This window comes from Geotrypetes seraphini, chromosome 3 (genome assembly GCF_902459505.1).
Source record: "Geotrypetes seraphini chromosome 3, aGeoSer1.1, whole genome shotgun sequence".
In the NCBI taxonomy this organism is placed as follows: Eukaryota; Metazoa; Chordata; class Amphibia; order Gymnophiona; family Dermophiidae; genus Geotrypetes; species Geotrypetes seraphini.
In genome coordinates this window covers 336,488,314-336,504,978 of record NC_047086.1, presented here as the reverse complement: position 1 = coordinate 336,504,978, position 16,665 = coordinate 336,488,314, and the positions used below count along the sequence as shown (strand labels likewise).

Here is a 16,665-nt window from a genome sequence, read left to right as displayed (position 1 = left end):
CTAAGCAGTTTTACAATCAGATGCTCAAGCATTTTCCCTATCTGTTCCGGTGGGCTCACAATCTATCTAATGTACCTGGGGCTATGGAGGACTTAGTGACTTGCCTAGGGTCACAAGGAGCAGTGTGGGGTTTGAACCCACAACATCAGGGTGCTGAGGCTGTAGTTCCAACCACTGCACCACACATTCCTCCTCATTTTAATGCTAGTAAGCTCTGTGCTGGGCTCCGTCTGATGATGTCACCTAGCTGTGAGAATATTCAGTCTGCTGTCCTCAGAGAACATCTACTACAGGTAAGTAACTTCACTAATCAAACGTACATAGTGACCCAACTTTCTGGGAGTTAGAGCATAAGAATTGATCCTTATTCTGACCCAGTATAGCTATCTAGCCCAGTATCCTGTTTCCCCCAAAGTGACCATTCTAGGTCAGAAGTTCCTGAGTCCCAAAAAGTAGCAAGACTTAAGGTACTTAACCTCAGAGTAAGCAAACACTTTCTCCATGTCTACCTTAATAACAGTTTATAGAATTTATCTTCTGGAATTTGCCCAACCTTTTTTTTAAACCCAGCTACATTAACTGTTTTTACTACTTGCTCTAGCACTGAGTTCCAGAGATTAGCTATATGTTAAGTGAAAAATATTTTCTCTTATTTGTTTCAAATGTGCTACTGGATAACTTCTTGGAGAGTTCCCTTTGTACTTCTAAACTCTGCTTTAAATCAATGGTTCTCAACCGGTATGTTGTGACATACTAGCGTGTCACGAGTACTTGGTTGGTATGTCATGGGGATTACCATTAGAAACAACAGTGGCTGGGAGAGGAGAGCACAGGCAACAGTAAAGAGCCCGGCAGAAGAGACATGGCTTCACTAACCCTAATGCTGTGCTCCTTCCTAGGTTGTGCAGGTAGCAAATGCGATTACAGGCTGTCACTTCTGCCTGAACTGAAAACCCTGCTAAGCATGTTTGCTGCTTGCATAGTCTGAGAAGGAGACTGGTGCTAGGGTTAGTGTGACCGCATCTTCTCTTCTGGGCTGTTTCCTGCTGCTTGTATTCTTATTTGACTGCTGCTGCTCTGAGAGCTGAGGCTGCCTTTTATTTGTTGTGGGAGTGGTGGAAGAGGAGGAACACAGATGGAGAGGACAGAGGGGACACAGCACTGCTGAACTATATAAGGGTTTTGGGAGAGGGGACATAGAGTAGCTGGATAATAACATGGGAAGGGGAGATGCTGAACTATGGGGAGGGGAAGGGGAGAGAGGACAGAGAGTTGCTGGACTATAGTGGTGGTTGGGGAGAGGGATATGGAGCTGCTAGATTATAGGGTTTGGAGGGAGGGGGCAGAGTTACTGAATCATAAAGAGGGAAGGGGAGCAGGAGGAGGGAAATGGGAAAGAAGATAAAGCTTGCTGGACTAAAGGGGTGTTAGGGGAGGAGAGATATGAAGCTCTAGGATGTTAAGGGAGCTAGGACAAAGAGTTGCTAGCCCATAGGGGTGGGGGAAGAGACTTGCAGCTGCTGGACTATAGAAGTGGAAGGACACAACTGCTGGATCATGGGTTGGAGGTGAGAGGAGACACAGATCTGCTGCACAGGAAGGTATAGGGGACAGAACTGCTGGACTGTAGAGTTTTGAAGGTAGGTAGGTAGAGGGGGAGACATGAAGCTGTAGGACCTTAAGAGAGTGAGGACAAAGAATTGCTGGCTCGAGTGGGAGGGGACATGCATTTGTTGGACTGTTGGGGGTAGAAGAACATAGAAGTCTTAGATCATGTGTTGGAGGAGAGAGATAATACAGGGCTGCTGCACAATAAGGTATAGGCAGAGCTGCTGGACTTTAGGAATGGTGGAGAGAGAGGGCACATAAAGATGCTGGACTTTAGGGGTGGGAGGGTAGGGAAGGATGTTGAAAGGGACATGAAGCTGTAGGACCTTAATGGAGATGGGACAATAGGGATGGTGGGGGTTGGGGGGTGAAGAGAGGACACAGAGCTGCTGCACCATAAGGTATAGGTGACAATGATCTGCTGGCCTATAGGGAGGGGGTACGGTGGTGAGGAAGTGACAAAAAGCTACTGGACTATAGGGAGGAGAAGAGAGAGGACAAAAAATTGCTGGATCATAGGGGTGTAGAAGAGACGGGGTGCTGAATAATTGGGGTGGAGGGTAAAGGAGAAGGGACAGGAAAATGCTGTACCATAAGGTTGGAGGGGAAGGGAAAATACTGCACCATAACAGTTTAGGGGACAGGAGGTAAAGGTAGAAAACAGGCAGAAGTTGGAGAAAGGACAAATAGACAGCACTCACTGAAAGAGAGTAGATTCAGAAAAGCAGAAAAGAGAAATTGGGACCACAATGCTTGGAAAAATAAAATGACCTTACAGCAAAGGCTTTATTTTGAATTTAAGTGGAATATGTTAGCTTTGGGAAATGTGTATCAAAGATGCATTTTCTTTTTACCAAATAAAATACAAAAACATTTTTGGTTTTATTTTTCCCATGTTGTGGTGCAAGACTAGTTTGACTTACTGAGAATACTGACCTAGGGGTACTGGTGGACAAAACAATGAAGCCGTTGGCACAGTGCGCAGCAGCCTCAAAGAAGGCGAACAGAATGATAGGTATAATCAAGAAAGGTATTACAACCAGAACGGCAGAAGTTATCCTGCCGCTATATCGGGCAATGGTGCGCCCGCATCTGGAGTACTGCGTCCAATTTTGGTTGCCGTACCTTAAGAAGGATATGGCGATACTCGAGAGGGTTCAGAGGAGAGCGACGTGACTGATAAAGGTTATGGAAAACCTATCGTATGCCAAAAGATTGGAGAAACTGGGCCTCTTTTCCACGGAGAAGCGGAGGCTTAGAGGGGACATGATAGAGACTTACAAGATCATGAAGGGCATGGAGAAAGTGGAGAGGGACAGATTTTTAAAACTTACAAAAACTACAAGAATGAGAGGGCATTCGGATAAGTTAAGAGGGGACAGATTAAGAACCAATGCTAGGAAGTTCTTCTTCATCCAGAGGGTGGTGGACACCTGGAATGCGCTTCTAGAGGGTGTGATACGTCAAAGTATGCTTCTGGGTTTCAAGAAGGGTTTGGATGATTTCCTGAAGGATAAGGGGATTGAAGGGTATAGATAGAGAATTGCTATGCAGGTCCTGTACCTGATGGGCCGCCGCGTGAGCGGACTGCTTAGCAGGATGGAACTCTGGTCTGACCCAGCAGAGGCACTGCTTATGTTCTTATTTCCAGTTCAGTTTTTGCTTTCATTTTTCTCATTTGTGATCCTGTTTTGTATTTGGTGAGAGTCTCTGCTTTGCTGGTGACCAAGGTGTGGTATTCTGTTTGCATGTTCTGCTTTACCAGTAATAAATGTGTGGTGTTCTAAGGACCATGTAATATTTCTAGTTCTTCATATTCAAAGGTAAATTTCAAGTTGTTTGAATCACAGGAATTATTGCTACTTTTTAAAATTTTATTTTTATAGAAAACAAATTTTTTATTGAGCAGAACAACATGAAGAGAAACAAGTGAAATAAGAATATAGCTCATTTACATATCCAATAAACCCCATCCACCCAATCTCCGCCCACCCAACCACAGGATCCCCAGTGTTACTAATAAAGAGCAAAAGCAGGAAAAATATAAGTCCATCAATAAATCAGGATCCGTCTCCTCACCACCAATGTTGGTGTTCTAAAAAGGTTCCCAGATTGATTGAAACCGGTGTCCATGTAGAAAGTCGAAGTCAGCAATATTTCTATGCTTCCACGAGAGGATAGTGAGCATCTGACTTCTCCAATGTTGAAAAGTTGGTGCAGTAGAGTTCAGCCAAGTTCTCAAAATGCATTTAAGTGCGGCCAACAAGGACCAACAAAAAAAGGCTCCTAGGCCCCTCCTCCTAGGAAAAGAAAAGGGTAGGATACCAAACAAAAACACAGGATGCAAGCAAATTGAAACTTTCCAAAGAGATCATACATAAGCAGTCATCTGTTCCCAAGAAACAAGCAGGGATAGACAGGATCAAAACATATGACCCATTGTTTTATTAATTATATTTGCTACCTCACATAACAATATCTGACAAATACCAAGTATATATAAAAAGAAAGAAAAAGGTAAAATATCATCCAAATTATAGGCTGAATTGTTACCCAAAGACCCAAATAGGAAAACATCCCAAAGAAATTATTATTTTCAACAGGCAAAAACCTATCTAAAGTCACTTGCTATTATCAACCTCTGCATTAGTATCTAAATCATTTTCTATTAAAGGTTTATCTTGAAGAAAAATATCCAATTGAGTTGGATCCATAAATACAAACTTATTATTACCATATGAAATCAAACATTTGCATAGAAATTTAAGAAAAAAAGTAACTCCCACCCAAAGCTTTAGGCTTAAGCAATAGGAACTGTTTTCTCCTGAATTGCGTTTGTTTGGCTACATCTGGAAATACTTTTAGTAATTGCCCACAAAACAAGGACTGTTTCTTTGAAAAATAAAGGGCTCCTTTTATGAAGGTGCATTAATCGTTTTAACGCATGCACCCGGATTAGTGCGCGCTAGCTGAAAATCTACTTCCTGCTCAAAAGGAGATGGTAGCGGCTAGCGCATGAGGCAATTTAGTGCGCGCTATTTTAGCGCATTAAGGCCCTAATGCGCCTTCGTAAAAGGAGCCCAAAGTTTCTAAATAAGTCTGAAATTGAAAAACAAGTTAGATGTAACTAATAATTTAGCTCATTTAGCAATGTAATCCTTAGAGAGGATTCCAAGAATTGGGAGACTTTCAAACTGTCAGGAGATACTAACTGATCTACATCCCCTTCTTCAACTACCATCTTGGAGGTCCTAGAGACATAATAAACATTATTAAGTGTAAATGAATCCTCCACCTGAGCATATTGTAGAATATCTCTCATATACATCTTTGGGAGTTCCAATGGTGCCAAGTAATAAGGGAGAGAAAAATTTAGAAATCAAAGATTTCTAGATCTCATTAAATTTTCCATCTTCATTTGTAAATGTGTACTATCCTTAATATTTGATGTCGCTAAACCATGTAAATTAGTCACAGATGTTTCCCCTTTATCTACTGTTTCCCATTGAAACCAACTGATCCAGAAGAAAATTGACAAAGCTTAGATACAGTACCTTGAAGTGAGGTTTCAATTTGATTTACTATCATCCAAACATATCCTGTAAGGTAATTATTTTATCATCAGGAACAGGTTTTATACCTGACCCTGATGGCATTTGAACAGGAGAAATAACTTGCAAACTAGATATTCCTCTCAGTCCTAATGATGGATCCAAATCTACTGATTGTAAAGAGGGTGTTTCTTCATTCACTCTGGAAGTTAAGACAGGTTGAATGGGCGGTAACAGTTCACGCGAGGATAGTGAAGCAGATGGAGACTCTAAGAGAAACTCGAAGTGGAGACAGGGCCAGATGGCAATCCATCGGGCCCATTGTCAAAGAAGATGGAACAATTTTCCCTTTTCTTTCCCCCATTTTTCCCCCAAAGCCCTCTGCTCCCTGTTCCTCGTAGGCTCTGAAAGGGCTCCAAAAGGGCATGTCCTGTCCCTTTGGCCAAGCCCCTTCAGACTTTTGGCCACAGGCTCGTGTCCGCAGCCATGTACCATGACTTCTTGTTCCTTATAAGAGGTGAAAGGGTTTCTCCTCCTGGCTCTGAAATTCAGTAGTTGGCCACAGTGATGCCTGTTTGCCAAACACCAAGATGATCTCTGGATACAAACAGCCCTCATTAGTGCTACTTTTTGTGGTAGGTTTGCTACACGTATGTTGAGTTAGGATTTTTCCCCCCAGATTTTGTATTTAGCAATGTGGAGAGATTTGTGTTGCTATTAATCAGTGATATATGGGAAACCCTGGACAAGTGCCAGATAGTACTAGCAGTTTCTCTGGACCCTAATGGCAGCTATTGATCTTGTGGATTATGATTTATTATTACAAAGACTGTTAATGGAGTTGCCTTAACATGGTTTAGATCCGTTTTGATAGGTAGGGCCTTCAGGATGCATCATGGGGCACGTATTTCATAAGAGAAACAAGTGATTTATGGGATCCCTCAGGGCTCTACTTTGTCTCATCTTAAATCTCCTTATAGCATTGATCCAGGAACATGGTCTTAATGTCTATTGCAGTGTGTCTCAAACTTTTTTTTAGCTCTGGCACACTAAACGGAGCAAATGGTTTTCGCGGAACATCATAATTGAAATTATAAAATTGCAAAAACAACAAAAAATTAAAATTATTTAAGCTATGTATGGATAATTGTAACAATGGTGAAACTAAAGTAGATAGAATAGGATTGCTAATCAATGTGATGGATGTACTTGCTTTTGAGGGCAAATTAACTCAAAACAAGGCTTGAGAGTTGACAAGCAAACACGTATTTCACCATCCACCATCTGTAGTAGTTCTCTTTCTCGATTTCATTTCTGTTAGAGCTTAAAATCCAAGGTTGCAAAGGTAAGAAGATCCAAACGGTAACACAGCCTTGATTGCTTTGTTGCTTAACTTAGGGCAGGGGTGTCAAAGTCCCTCCTTGAGGGCCACAATCCAGTCGGGTTTTCAGGATTTCCCCAGTGAATATGCATGAGATCTTTTTGCATACTCTGCTTTCATTGTATGCTAATCTCATGCATATTCATTGGGGAAATCCTGAAAACCTAACTGGATTGCGGCCCTCGAGGAGGGACTTTGACACCCTTGACTTAGGATAACTAATGCACAAAAAAAATTAACTAAAATTACTTGCTATTGGTTTTCAAGGACCAATCATGTCAAAGAATGATGCTTGTGTGGGCGGTTGTATCCTTATGCACACAGATGCTCATAACATTGACAGATTCTTGCGTATGTGACATTCATATCATCTATTCTAGTGTATACTTAAGGGAATTTTTTAAAATAAAGTAAAATTCTGGAATCTCTCATTGCACACCTGGAATCTCTTTGGGGCACACCATTTGAGAGACACTGGTCTATTGCTATGCAGGTGGTATTTTGCTAGGCCAAAATATCACTCACTTCTTTGGACTTAGCGGTACGCCAAACAGAAATAATTGCGATATCAAAATGGATAGAAACCCATAAATTAGTTTTGAATGCATTCAAGTCTCTATCTTGTTGGTTCACAGGTACAAAGGAATGTTCAACATTAGCTCCCGTACTGAAGGGTAGACCTCTTCAACTGGTTCCCTGTTTTAAATACCTAGGAATCATTCTTGACACTGCTCTCACATTTGAGAATCAGGTAAATGCAGTTGTCAAGAGAGGATTTTCCATTTTGAGACAGTGCATGTCGATGGTCGGTATATCAAAATTTATTTATACTTGAAACTTTGAACAAAAGGCATTGCAGACTTTATTGTATGCTTTATTCATCTCACGACAATTATGGAAATGTGGTCTATTTAGGTTTCAAGATAATTAACATATGTTAAATTCCACTCAAATTGTGGGGGAAATATCAGTCTTCAAAAATAGTTTACACTTTAAGGGAAAAATGCCTCAGAGATTGGAGCCATACACTTACATTTCTCGTAGATTGGTGTGTCTAGCGTACTTAGATCTGTTCCATAATTCAGTCATCGGCCAAAACCCTTTTCTTTAGATAATTTAAAATTTTCTTTCTTTAGTTTTTCTTTTATCCCTTTTTAAAATAAATAATCATAAATATTTCTGAATACCGAATGGTATTTTTTTGATAATATTTTTTTCAGTTGCATAACAGACATCCCCAACAATTTATAACCAATAGGTCAAAACTGCCACTATCACTTATCTTAATCTGTTTGCTTCCTTTTTGTGCCATTCATTAAACCACTGGAGCCAAAGCCGGGGCTGACGCAGCCAGCTTTTTGCGGACCTAAAGTTAATTCCTTCTGCTGCTTCAGGGCCACGTATCATTCTACAAAAACAGAAACAAAAAGTTGCTAATCTTATTATACGTTAACAAAAGCAGGTGATTATTGTTACTTACTAAACTGCTGTATTCTGTCAGTAGTTTCAGACACCGGCAAAATGGCGGCAGCATCTCTTTTGTAAACTCCCTTTCATACACATCAAAGCTACAGGCTCCACCTCTCAAAATCAATCAAAGGTCAAAGCTTTACAATGAAAGACCTGTAGAGAATGGCAATGGAAAGCAAAAACAGTTGACATCTTCATATCCTCAGTAAAAGTGTTGACACTCCATATTTCTATTAAGGCCAATAGGTGCAAGAATATCAATATGGAAAATCCATCTTTGTTCATGTTGAGCCAAATATCTTCTGAAATCCCCACCTTTCCTCTCTTTCTTTAAAATTTCAAGAACTACAGCTTTCAGTGACATCAAATCATGTCCTTGGTCAATACAATGCCTCGCTAATGGAGCTCCTAAAACCCGATTTTTTAATATATTGCTTTCAGTGAGACAAATATTAAATATCCTAGATGTCTGCCTTATATAAGTTTGCGTGGACATCTGTTTTACAGTCTGAGGAGTGATTAAGTTCATATTCCTTATTGTCTCATGGGTTACAAAATTTCTGAGTGCAAATCATAATATCACACATCTGGCAGGATCCACATGCGGACAACTTCATCGACTTGTTGATCAAAACTCCCAAGTCTCTTTCCTGGGAGGTCTCTCCAAATACCGTCCCAGACATCCTGTATTTGTGCATGAGTTTTTGTTACCTACATACATCACGTTACACTTATCCACGTTGAACCTCATCTGCCATGTTGATGCCCATTCCTTGAGCCTGATTATGTCATGTTGCAGATCTTCGCAATCCCCTTGCATCTTCACTACTCTGAATAACTTTTTATCGTCTGCAAATTTAATCACCTCACCCATCGTATCAACATCCAGATCGTTTATGAAGATGTTGAAGAGCACCGAGCCTTGCGGCACCCCACTGGTGACGCTTTTCCAGTCTGAGTATTGTCCATTTACCCCCACTCTCTGTTTCCTATGCTCCAGCCAGTTTTTAATCCATGTATTTCATCCTCGATTCCATGGCTCGCAATTTTCCAAAGTAGTCGTTCATGAGGAACCTTGTCAAACGCCTTCTGAAAATCCAGATACACAATGTCTGCTGGGTCGCCCTTGTGTATCTGTCTGTTTACTCCCTCAAAGAAGTGCAGTAAGTTCGTCAAACACGATCTGCCTTTGCTAAAACCGTGCTGACTGGTCCTCATCAGCCCATGTCAGTCAAGGTGATCAATGATGCGGTAAAGTATCTCAAGGAGAGGAGGAACCAAAGCACAAAGTATAAAGTACCTCGTATGTGAGGAACCATGATTACATGTGATAATAAATGCACTAATAATAAATAGTGTGATAGAAGAGGACAAGAAGTAGTTTTTTTTAGAATAAAAATAGAGCTGGATAAGGAAACATTGAAACGATTAGGAAAAGAGTATAATGGAAAGACAGAACAAAATATGTTAAAAAGAGAAAAACTTGAAGCATTCAAAAGCAAAGATTAAAAACTGCTTAGTGTTTAAAAATGGATACTGCATAGTCTTATTTATTTCCAAGCAATGGGTTCAGGGTGAATGTATCAAACAAAAAGAAACCAGAAAAGGTATTGGATATAGTAAAGCAACTGGCTTCAATAGTAACCGAGTCAATGGGATATGACCCTATGTAACTTGTAAAAAGCTCAGAGATATGAAACTCTGAAGGGAAGGCTTTTAAACCTCCCTGGAAAAGAGTTCACCTTCCAGTCATAGCAACTCAACAAGTACATAGGGCACATTCAAAAAACTCGGAAGGTCACAAGGTTTTAAAGTCTTTCTGCTTTATGAAGTGAATGTCTTCACTTTGTTACAGTGTAAACTGCCACCACAGGTTACTTAGCTCTGTGTATTGCTTTGGAGGTCCCAACGCGGCCCCATTTCGATCTCTGCCTCAGGAGACCCGATATAGATGATATTCAAAAAGTAGCAAATGTTGTTCAGAGAGTAATAAATGTGAGCACAAGTATGAATCAATTCTTCATTGACTGAATGTTTTTACCGTGATACAACTGAACATCACGTTATGTAAAAACATTCATTCAATGAAGAATTGATTCATACTTGTGCTCACATTTGTTACTCTCTGAACAACATTTGCTACTTTTTGAATATCATCTATATCGGGTCTCCTGAGGCAGAGATCGAAACGGGGCCGCGTTGGGACCTTCAAAGCAATACACAGAGCTAAGTAACCTGTGGTGGCAGTTTACACTGTAACAAAGTGAAGACATTCACTTCACAAAGCAGAAAGACTTTAAAACCTTGTGACCTTCCGAGTTTTTTGAATGTGCCCTATGTACTTGTTGAGTTGCTATGACTGGAAGGAGGTTTAAAAGCCTTTCCTTCAGAGTTTCATATCTCTGAGCTTTTTACAAGTTAAATAGGGTCATATCCCATTGACTCGGTTACTATTGAAGCCAGTTGCTTTACTATATATAGTTTTATTTATTGGCATTTATATTTCTTATATCCAGGTTTGGTGAACTCTTCTAAGTGGCTTATACATGACATTCTTTATATATGGCACATTAGGGTTGTCCATAAAAACCTAAAGTTGGAAAGACTGTGTGAATTGAAGTTTTTCCCTTGAATTTTTGAAGCTCATCCTGGGGTCCTTCAAAGCCACTGATTAAATAAAGCTCCGTTTTTCTTCAACTTCACTATTAGTTTTGCTTAATGGAGCAAGTTTCTTGGTATTATAGCTATAAATTTTGTTTTCACACTCATCAATTGATGAAAAGACATTTTATGCAAAAAATATAGCAGTATTTTATTAAATGAACTTCAATATCTGTCCTTTATTGTGGAAAATAACATAAATTTAACATACTTCGTTAATAGCTAAACACATACACTTTGGTGTAGTCGCCTACCATTGGCGTTCTAAACACTCAAGCATTCAGTGTGTTTTTGAGATAGGTTAAAGCCTGTGATGCTGTTCAACTTCTTGCAACAATTGACCAGTAGAGCGTGGTATTTGGAAAAATTGTTAACAACTAATAAATAAATGAGCTAGAAGCACTTGAAAATCACAAATACAATAAAAAATGGCTTCTATGTCTTTCTCCTAATCATTTAACACAATGCAATGTAGAGAAAAAAGACCTCAGTCATACAATATACCCCTCCTATTTATCAGGGGTTACCACTCCTCCATTATTGGTCACTAAAGAACATAGAAGTGGTAACCTCCATGGGAGAGGGCAGCAGATGCATTGGAGTCCTCAGGGAGCATCCACATCTCAGAGCAAGCAGGTGGAGGGACTGGGAGATAGAAGTTGTGAATGTAGGGCAGTTTGTTGGAGGCAGAGTGAACATTTCACGGGACACATGAGAAATGGAGAGAGGAAGGGCTGAAGGAGAGGAATAGGAATAAGGTTGGGGCGGTTACACATGGGGAAGCAAATAACATGGAGGGCCAGGGTTGGGATTGACATCCCCCTGCGATGAGCAGAAGGAAAAGTAGGAGAGTGTGTTGAAGTAAAGGAGAACAGTGAAGGCAATGATGGAGATGGGAGAAGCTCAAAGGGAAAGGAGATGAATGAATGGAATGAAGAGAATGTTTGAGCTTGAGAGCAGAGAATAAGGTAGATGACAAGATGGCTGGTGAGGGGATAGGAAAAGGAGAAAGGTAGTGAGGACTTGTGAGGTGAAGTGGAAGGGGATAGGAAGTAAGGTTGGGGAGAGTGAGTATGAGAAGCAGAAAGTGAATTGAAGCTATAAGGAAAGAAACAGAGAAAGGAAACAACATACAAAAAAGTATGGTAGTGAGAATAGGGAGCAGCAGCAGCCTCAGGATGTGCCCAAGGGAGCAGCACACTAAGGAGTTATTGTTGTGTACTTTCCATGCTTAAGTAGATAACTTTTATATTTGCCTGTTTAATAGAGGCATGCAAATTATCTGTTTCTTCCATGCCAGGAAGTCATAATCAGCTATTCATTTAGGTTATATACTCCTTAATTACAAAATATATTAATTAAAAGAAATATATATTTTGAAAAGTCCTTGCACTGAAAGAAATGTGCTCTCTAAGCACTACAGTATACAATTTAGATAGGATTTATACCACATGCTAATTATTAGACACAACCATATTATTGTTCAGTACATTCATTCTTTGCCATGTGATATGTAGAAAATGGAGCTAATGTGATAAAGCATACATCTCCCTGTGTCTGGTTGACTGAAACAAGAACTATGTGTTTTAAGTTACATTATTAAAATCATACTTTGTTTGTAGACCCTGTACTTGGCATCCATGCTTATAAAAGCACTGTGGAACAATGCATTAGCAGCAAAGGCTCAACTGTCGAAACAAAGCTCATTTGCATCTCTGCTCAATACCAGCCTTCCTTTGGGAAACAAGAAAGGTATTTAAAGTATTATAGTTTGGTAGCCTCTTTGTTTCAGCAAAAGTTTTTTTAATCTGTATCTTAATACCGATGCTTGTTCCATAGAAGAATGTATAAAACTTTAATATAAAAATTATTAAGAAGATTTAACAAGGTTTTCTGGTTTATTTTGTGATCTAATAGTTTCCTGTTCAGTCACACTTCCTGCTTATTTAGGGTTATGGTATACATGAGGCTGTATTTAAAGATGTTCAGCTTTACTTCATTTTTAACCTTTCTCTTCTCTACTACATACACCACCCATTACAATAGCAGTTATAGACCAGATATTACAAATCACAGTTTTTCTGGAATCTGGTCCAAGTGTATCTTGAATCGGATCATAAAACCAGCTCTCACATGCATGCAATGTCCCCTGTTTCTTTGCAAATGCTATGCTGGAAATCATATGGATTTTCTTCAACTCTGACTTCCTTCTTGCCACTCTCCCAAACAGGCTATTTGTGGAGTACTCCTGAAATTGTTGAACAGTCATTATTTTTCCCAGTTTCAATCAGATATCTTTGTAGCTAAATGATATTACATTATACTTATATATTGCTAACACTGTAATATTCAAAGTGGTTTATAATAACTACAGTAATATCTGGTTGAAACTGGGAAAAATGTTGACTTACAATAAGAAAGAAAACAAAGATGTCCACTTGGGAATTACATAAACAAAATGATTAATTTTATTTAAATTTATATACAGTCCAGACCGCCACATGCGCTTAATCGGAGTACCACTTTTTAGTCATGAAAAATCACAGTACACTGTAGTCAAATGCAATAAAACTTTTATTCAGCAAAAAACACACCGAAAACAATTTAACACAGTTCACTTATAGAAACAGCACTGTTCCGTCTAATGCAATACCCTGTAAACCCTTTTATAAACCAACATTCTACTGAAATAATCAGTCATTGTTTTCTGCACGCAGATTGCACAATTCAGGTTGTCTATCTGACTACTGATGCTGTAAAACTGTCCATAGTCGTGACATCCATTTATCTCCAGATAACAACTTTATCCCGTCCGAGAAGGAAACAATCTCTGTAGGTGTTCCATTAGTTTGATGACTACAGCAGTATCTCCATCCTCATCAAACTCTTGGTTGTCTGTAGTGTCCTTTCTGACTGTACAGATATCAGAATTAGTTCTGTCAGATGATGTAGGCACATTGTTATCAACAGCGACATACAGCTCAAACTCTTGTGGCGAGAGTCCAACTGGGAGTTCAATGGACAAAGTGTTGGCATCAGTTGTCTCATCAGATGCATGAATGAAGCTCGCCCGTCTATCGTAATTTGAAATCGTTGATGATGAGACTCGACTCCACACCTCCTGTACCATGTGAAGAGAGTTGAGCACCGTCATTTTTCTTGCAAGCTCAGCAGCCCGGGGCCTAGATTCCATGCTTGCATCAATCACTGCTATCACATATCTTAAGATGAGTGATCTGTAATGACGTTTGAAATTGGCGATTATCCCTTGGTCCATTGATTGGATCAAAGAGGTCGTGTTTGGCAGAAGAAATACGAGTTTGTTGGTTAATCTTACGTCATTGCTGTGTGTTACAATGTGCCTCCTACGCCTTCTCATCAGATTGTCAAGCTTCTGTAACTATTCAACCCACAGTGTCGCCGTCATCCATGCGTTTTTGTTGCTTTCATATTCAACAGTCAGGCGTTTAATGTTTTTGAAGCACCGAGGATTTCAATTCTTCCCAATTGCCAGTGGCTCAAGCTTTTCACTACGTCCATATTGCAACTGAGGAACATAAGAACATAAGCAGTGCCTCTGCTGGGACAGACCAGAGGTCCATCATGCCCAGCAGTCCGCTCATGCGGCGGCCCATCAGATCCAGGACCTGTATGGTAATCCTCTGTCTATACCCTTCTATCCCCTTTTCCTTCAGGAAATCATCCAATCTCTTCTTGAACCCCAATACCATACTCTGTCCTATTACAGCCTCTGGAAGCGCATTCCAGGTGACCACCACTCTTTGGGTGAAGAAGAACTTCCTAGCATTGGTTCTGAATCTGTCCCCTTTTAATTTTTCTGAATGCCCTCTCGTTCTTGTAGTTTTCAAAAGTTTGAAGAATCTGTCCTTTTCCACTTTCTCTATGCCCTTCATGATCTTGTAAGTCTCTATCATGTCCCCTCTAAGCCTTCACTTTTCCAGGGAAAAGAGTCCCAGTTTTTCCAATCTTTCAGCACATGAAAGGTTTTCTATACCTTTTATCAATCGCGTCACTCTTTTCTGAACCCTCTCGAGTAACGCCATATCCTTCTTAAGGTACGGCGACCAATATTGGACGCAGTATTCCAGATGCGGGCGCACCATCGCCCAATACAACAGCAGGATAATTTCTTTTGTTCTGGTTGTAATACCTTTCTTGATAATACCTAGCATTCTATTCGCCTTCTTTGAGGCCACTGCGCACTGTGCCGACGGTTTCATTGTCTTGTCCACTATTACCCCCAAATCCTTTTCTAGGGTACTTTCACCCATTATGAGCCCTCCCATCGTATAGCTGTACTTCGGGTTTCTGTTTCCCACATGCAAGACTTTACATTTCTCTACATTAAACTTCATCTGCCATCTCGTCGCCCACTCTTCTAGTTTGTTCAGGTCCCTTTGTAAGTGTTCACAGTCCTCTTTTGTCCCAACTCCACTAAATAGTTCAGTGTCATCTGTGAATTTTATTACTTCGCACATCGTCCCTGTTTCAAGATTGTTTATAAATACATTGAACAGCAGCGGTCCGAGTACCGACCCCTGCGGAACACCACTCGTGACCCTCCTTCAGTCAGAGTAGTAGCCCTTCACTCCTACCCTTTGCTTCCTACCTGCCAACCAATTTTTGATCCATCTATGTACGTCTCCTTGCACCCCATGGTTCTTCAGTTTCTGTAGTAGGCGTTCATGGGGTACCTTGTCAAAGGCATTTTGGAAATCCAAGTATACGATGTCTATAGGGTTCCCTTTGTCCATTTGTTTGTTAATTCCTTCGAAGTGCAATAAGTTTGTTAGGCACGATCTTCCTTTGCAGAAGCCATGCTGGCTTGTTTTCATCAGTTTATTTCTTTCTAGATGCTCATGGATGCTGTCTTTTATCAGTGCTTCTGCCATCTTCCCCGGAACCGAAGTCAGTCTTACCGGTCTGTAGTTCCCCGGGTCACCTCTCGATCCTTTTTTAAAGATGGGCGTAACAATGGCTATCAAAACCCTAGGGTGGATTCCGTCCAGGCCCGGAGATTTGTCACTTTTTAATCTGTCTATCTGCCTATGTACGTCTTCGAGGCTTACCTCCATTAATGTTAATTTTTCTGCTTGATCTCCTGTGAAGATTTTTTCAGGTTCCGGCACGTTGGATGTGTCCTCCTTTGTAAATACTGACGAAAAGAACATGTTTAGTCTATCCGCCACCTCTTTTTCCTCCTTCACCACTCCCTTTCTATCTCCGTCATCCAGCGGTCCCACCTCCTCCGTAGCCGGCTGCTTCCCTTTAACGTATATGAAGAACGGTTTGAAATTTCATGCTTCCCTGGCTAGCCTCGCTTCCTATTCTCTTTTTGTTCTTCTAACCACTCGGTGACATTCTTTTTGATGCTTCCTGTGCTCTTTCCAGTTCTCCCCGGTTTTGTCCTTTTTCCATTTCTGGAATGAAAGTTTCTTGTCTCCTATTGCTTTCTTCACTTCTTTGGTTATCCACGCCGGATCTTTAGTTCGGTTCTTTTTGCATCCTTTTCTAAATCTCGGGATGTACAGATTTTGTGCTTTGCTCACTGTTTCCTTGAATAATGACCAGACTTGCTCGAGATTTGTTGTTCTAAGTTTCTTTCTTACCATTACTCTCATCGCTTCGTAGTTTCCTTTCTTGAAGTTAAAGGTTGTCGCTGTGGTTCTCTTCCCCTTCAATATTCCTACTTCAACTTTGAACTTGATCATATTGTGATCGCTGTTTCCCAACGGTCCCACAACTTCCACTTCCTTTGCAGGTCCTCTCAGCCCTTTGAGGATTATTAGGTCCAGAGTGGCATTACCTCTCGTTGGTTCTCTGACGAGCTGCTCCATGAAGAAGTCCTGTATGCCTCCAGGAATCTGGTCTCCTTAGTACATTTTGAGTTTCCAAGACTCCAGTCTTTCCCGGGATAGTTGAAGTCTCCCATAACAATCGTGTTACCGCTTTTGCATTCTCGCCTCATCTCGG

The 16,665-nt window shown here is 40.5% G+C and overlaps 1 protein-coding gene across 8 annotated transcripts in view; it reads left to right on the top strand.

Moving 5' to 3' along the window:
• The window catches only part of USP34 (ubiquitin specific peptidase 34), a 1,084,964-nt gene that overhangs the window by 344,235 nt on the left and 724,064 nt on the right, over positions 1 to 16,665 (top strand). For all 8 annotated transcript variants that reach the window (XM_033939082.1, XM_033939080.1, XM_033939079.1 and 5 more), the window contains one exon: positions 12,294 to 12,423. In XM_033939082.1, the coding sequence (XP_033794973.1) occupies positions 12,294 to 12,423 (130 nt within the window). The remainder of the gene's footprint in view (positions 1 to 12,293; positions 12,424 to 16,665) is intronic.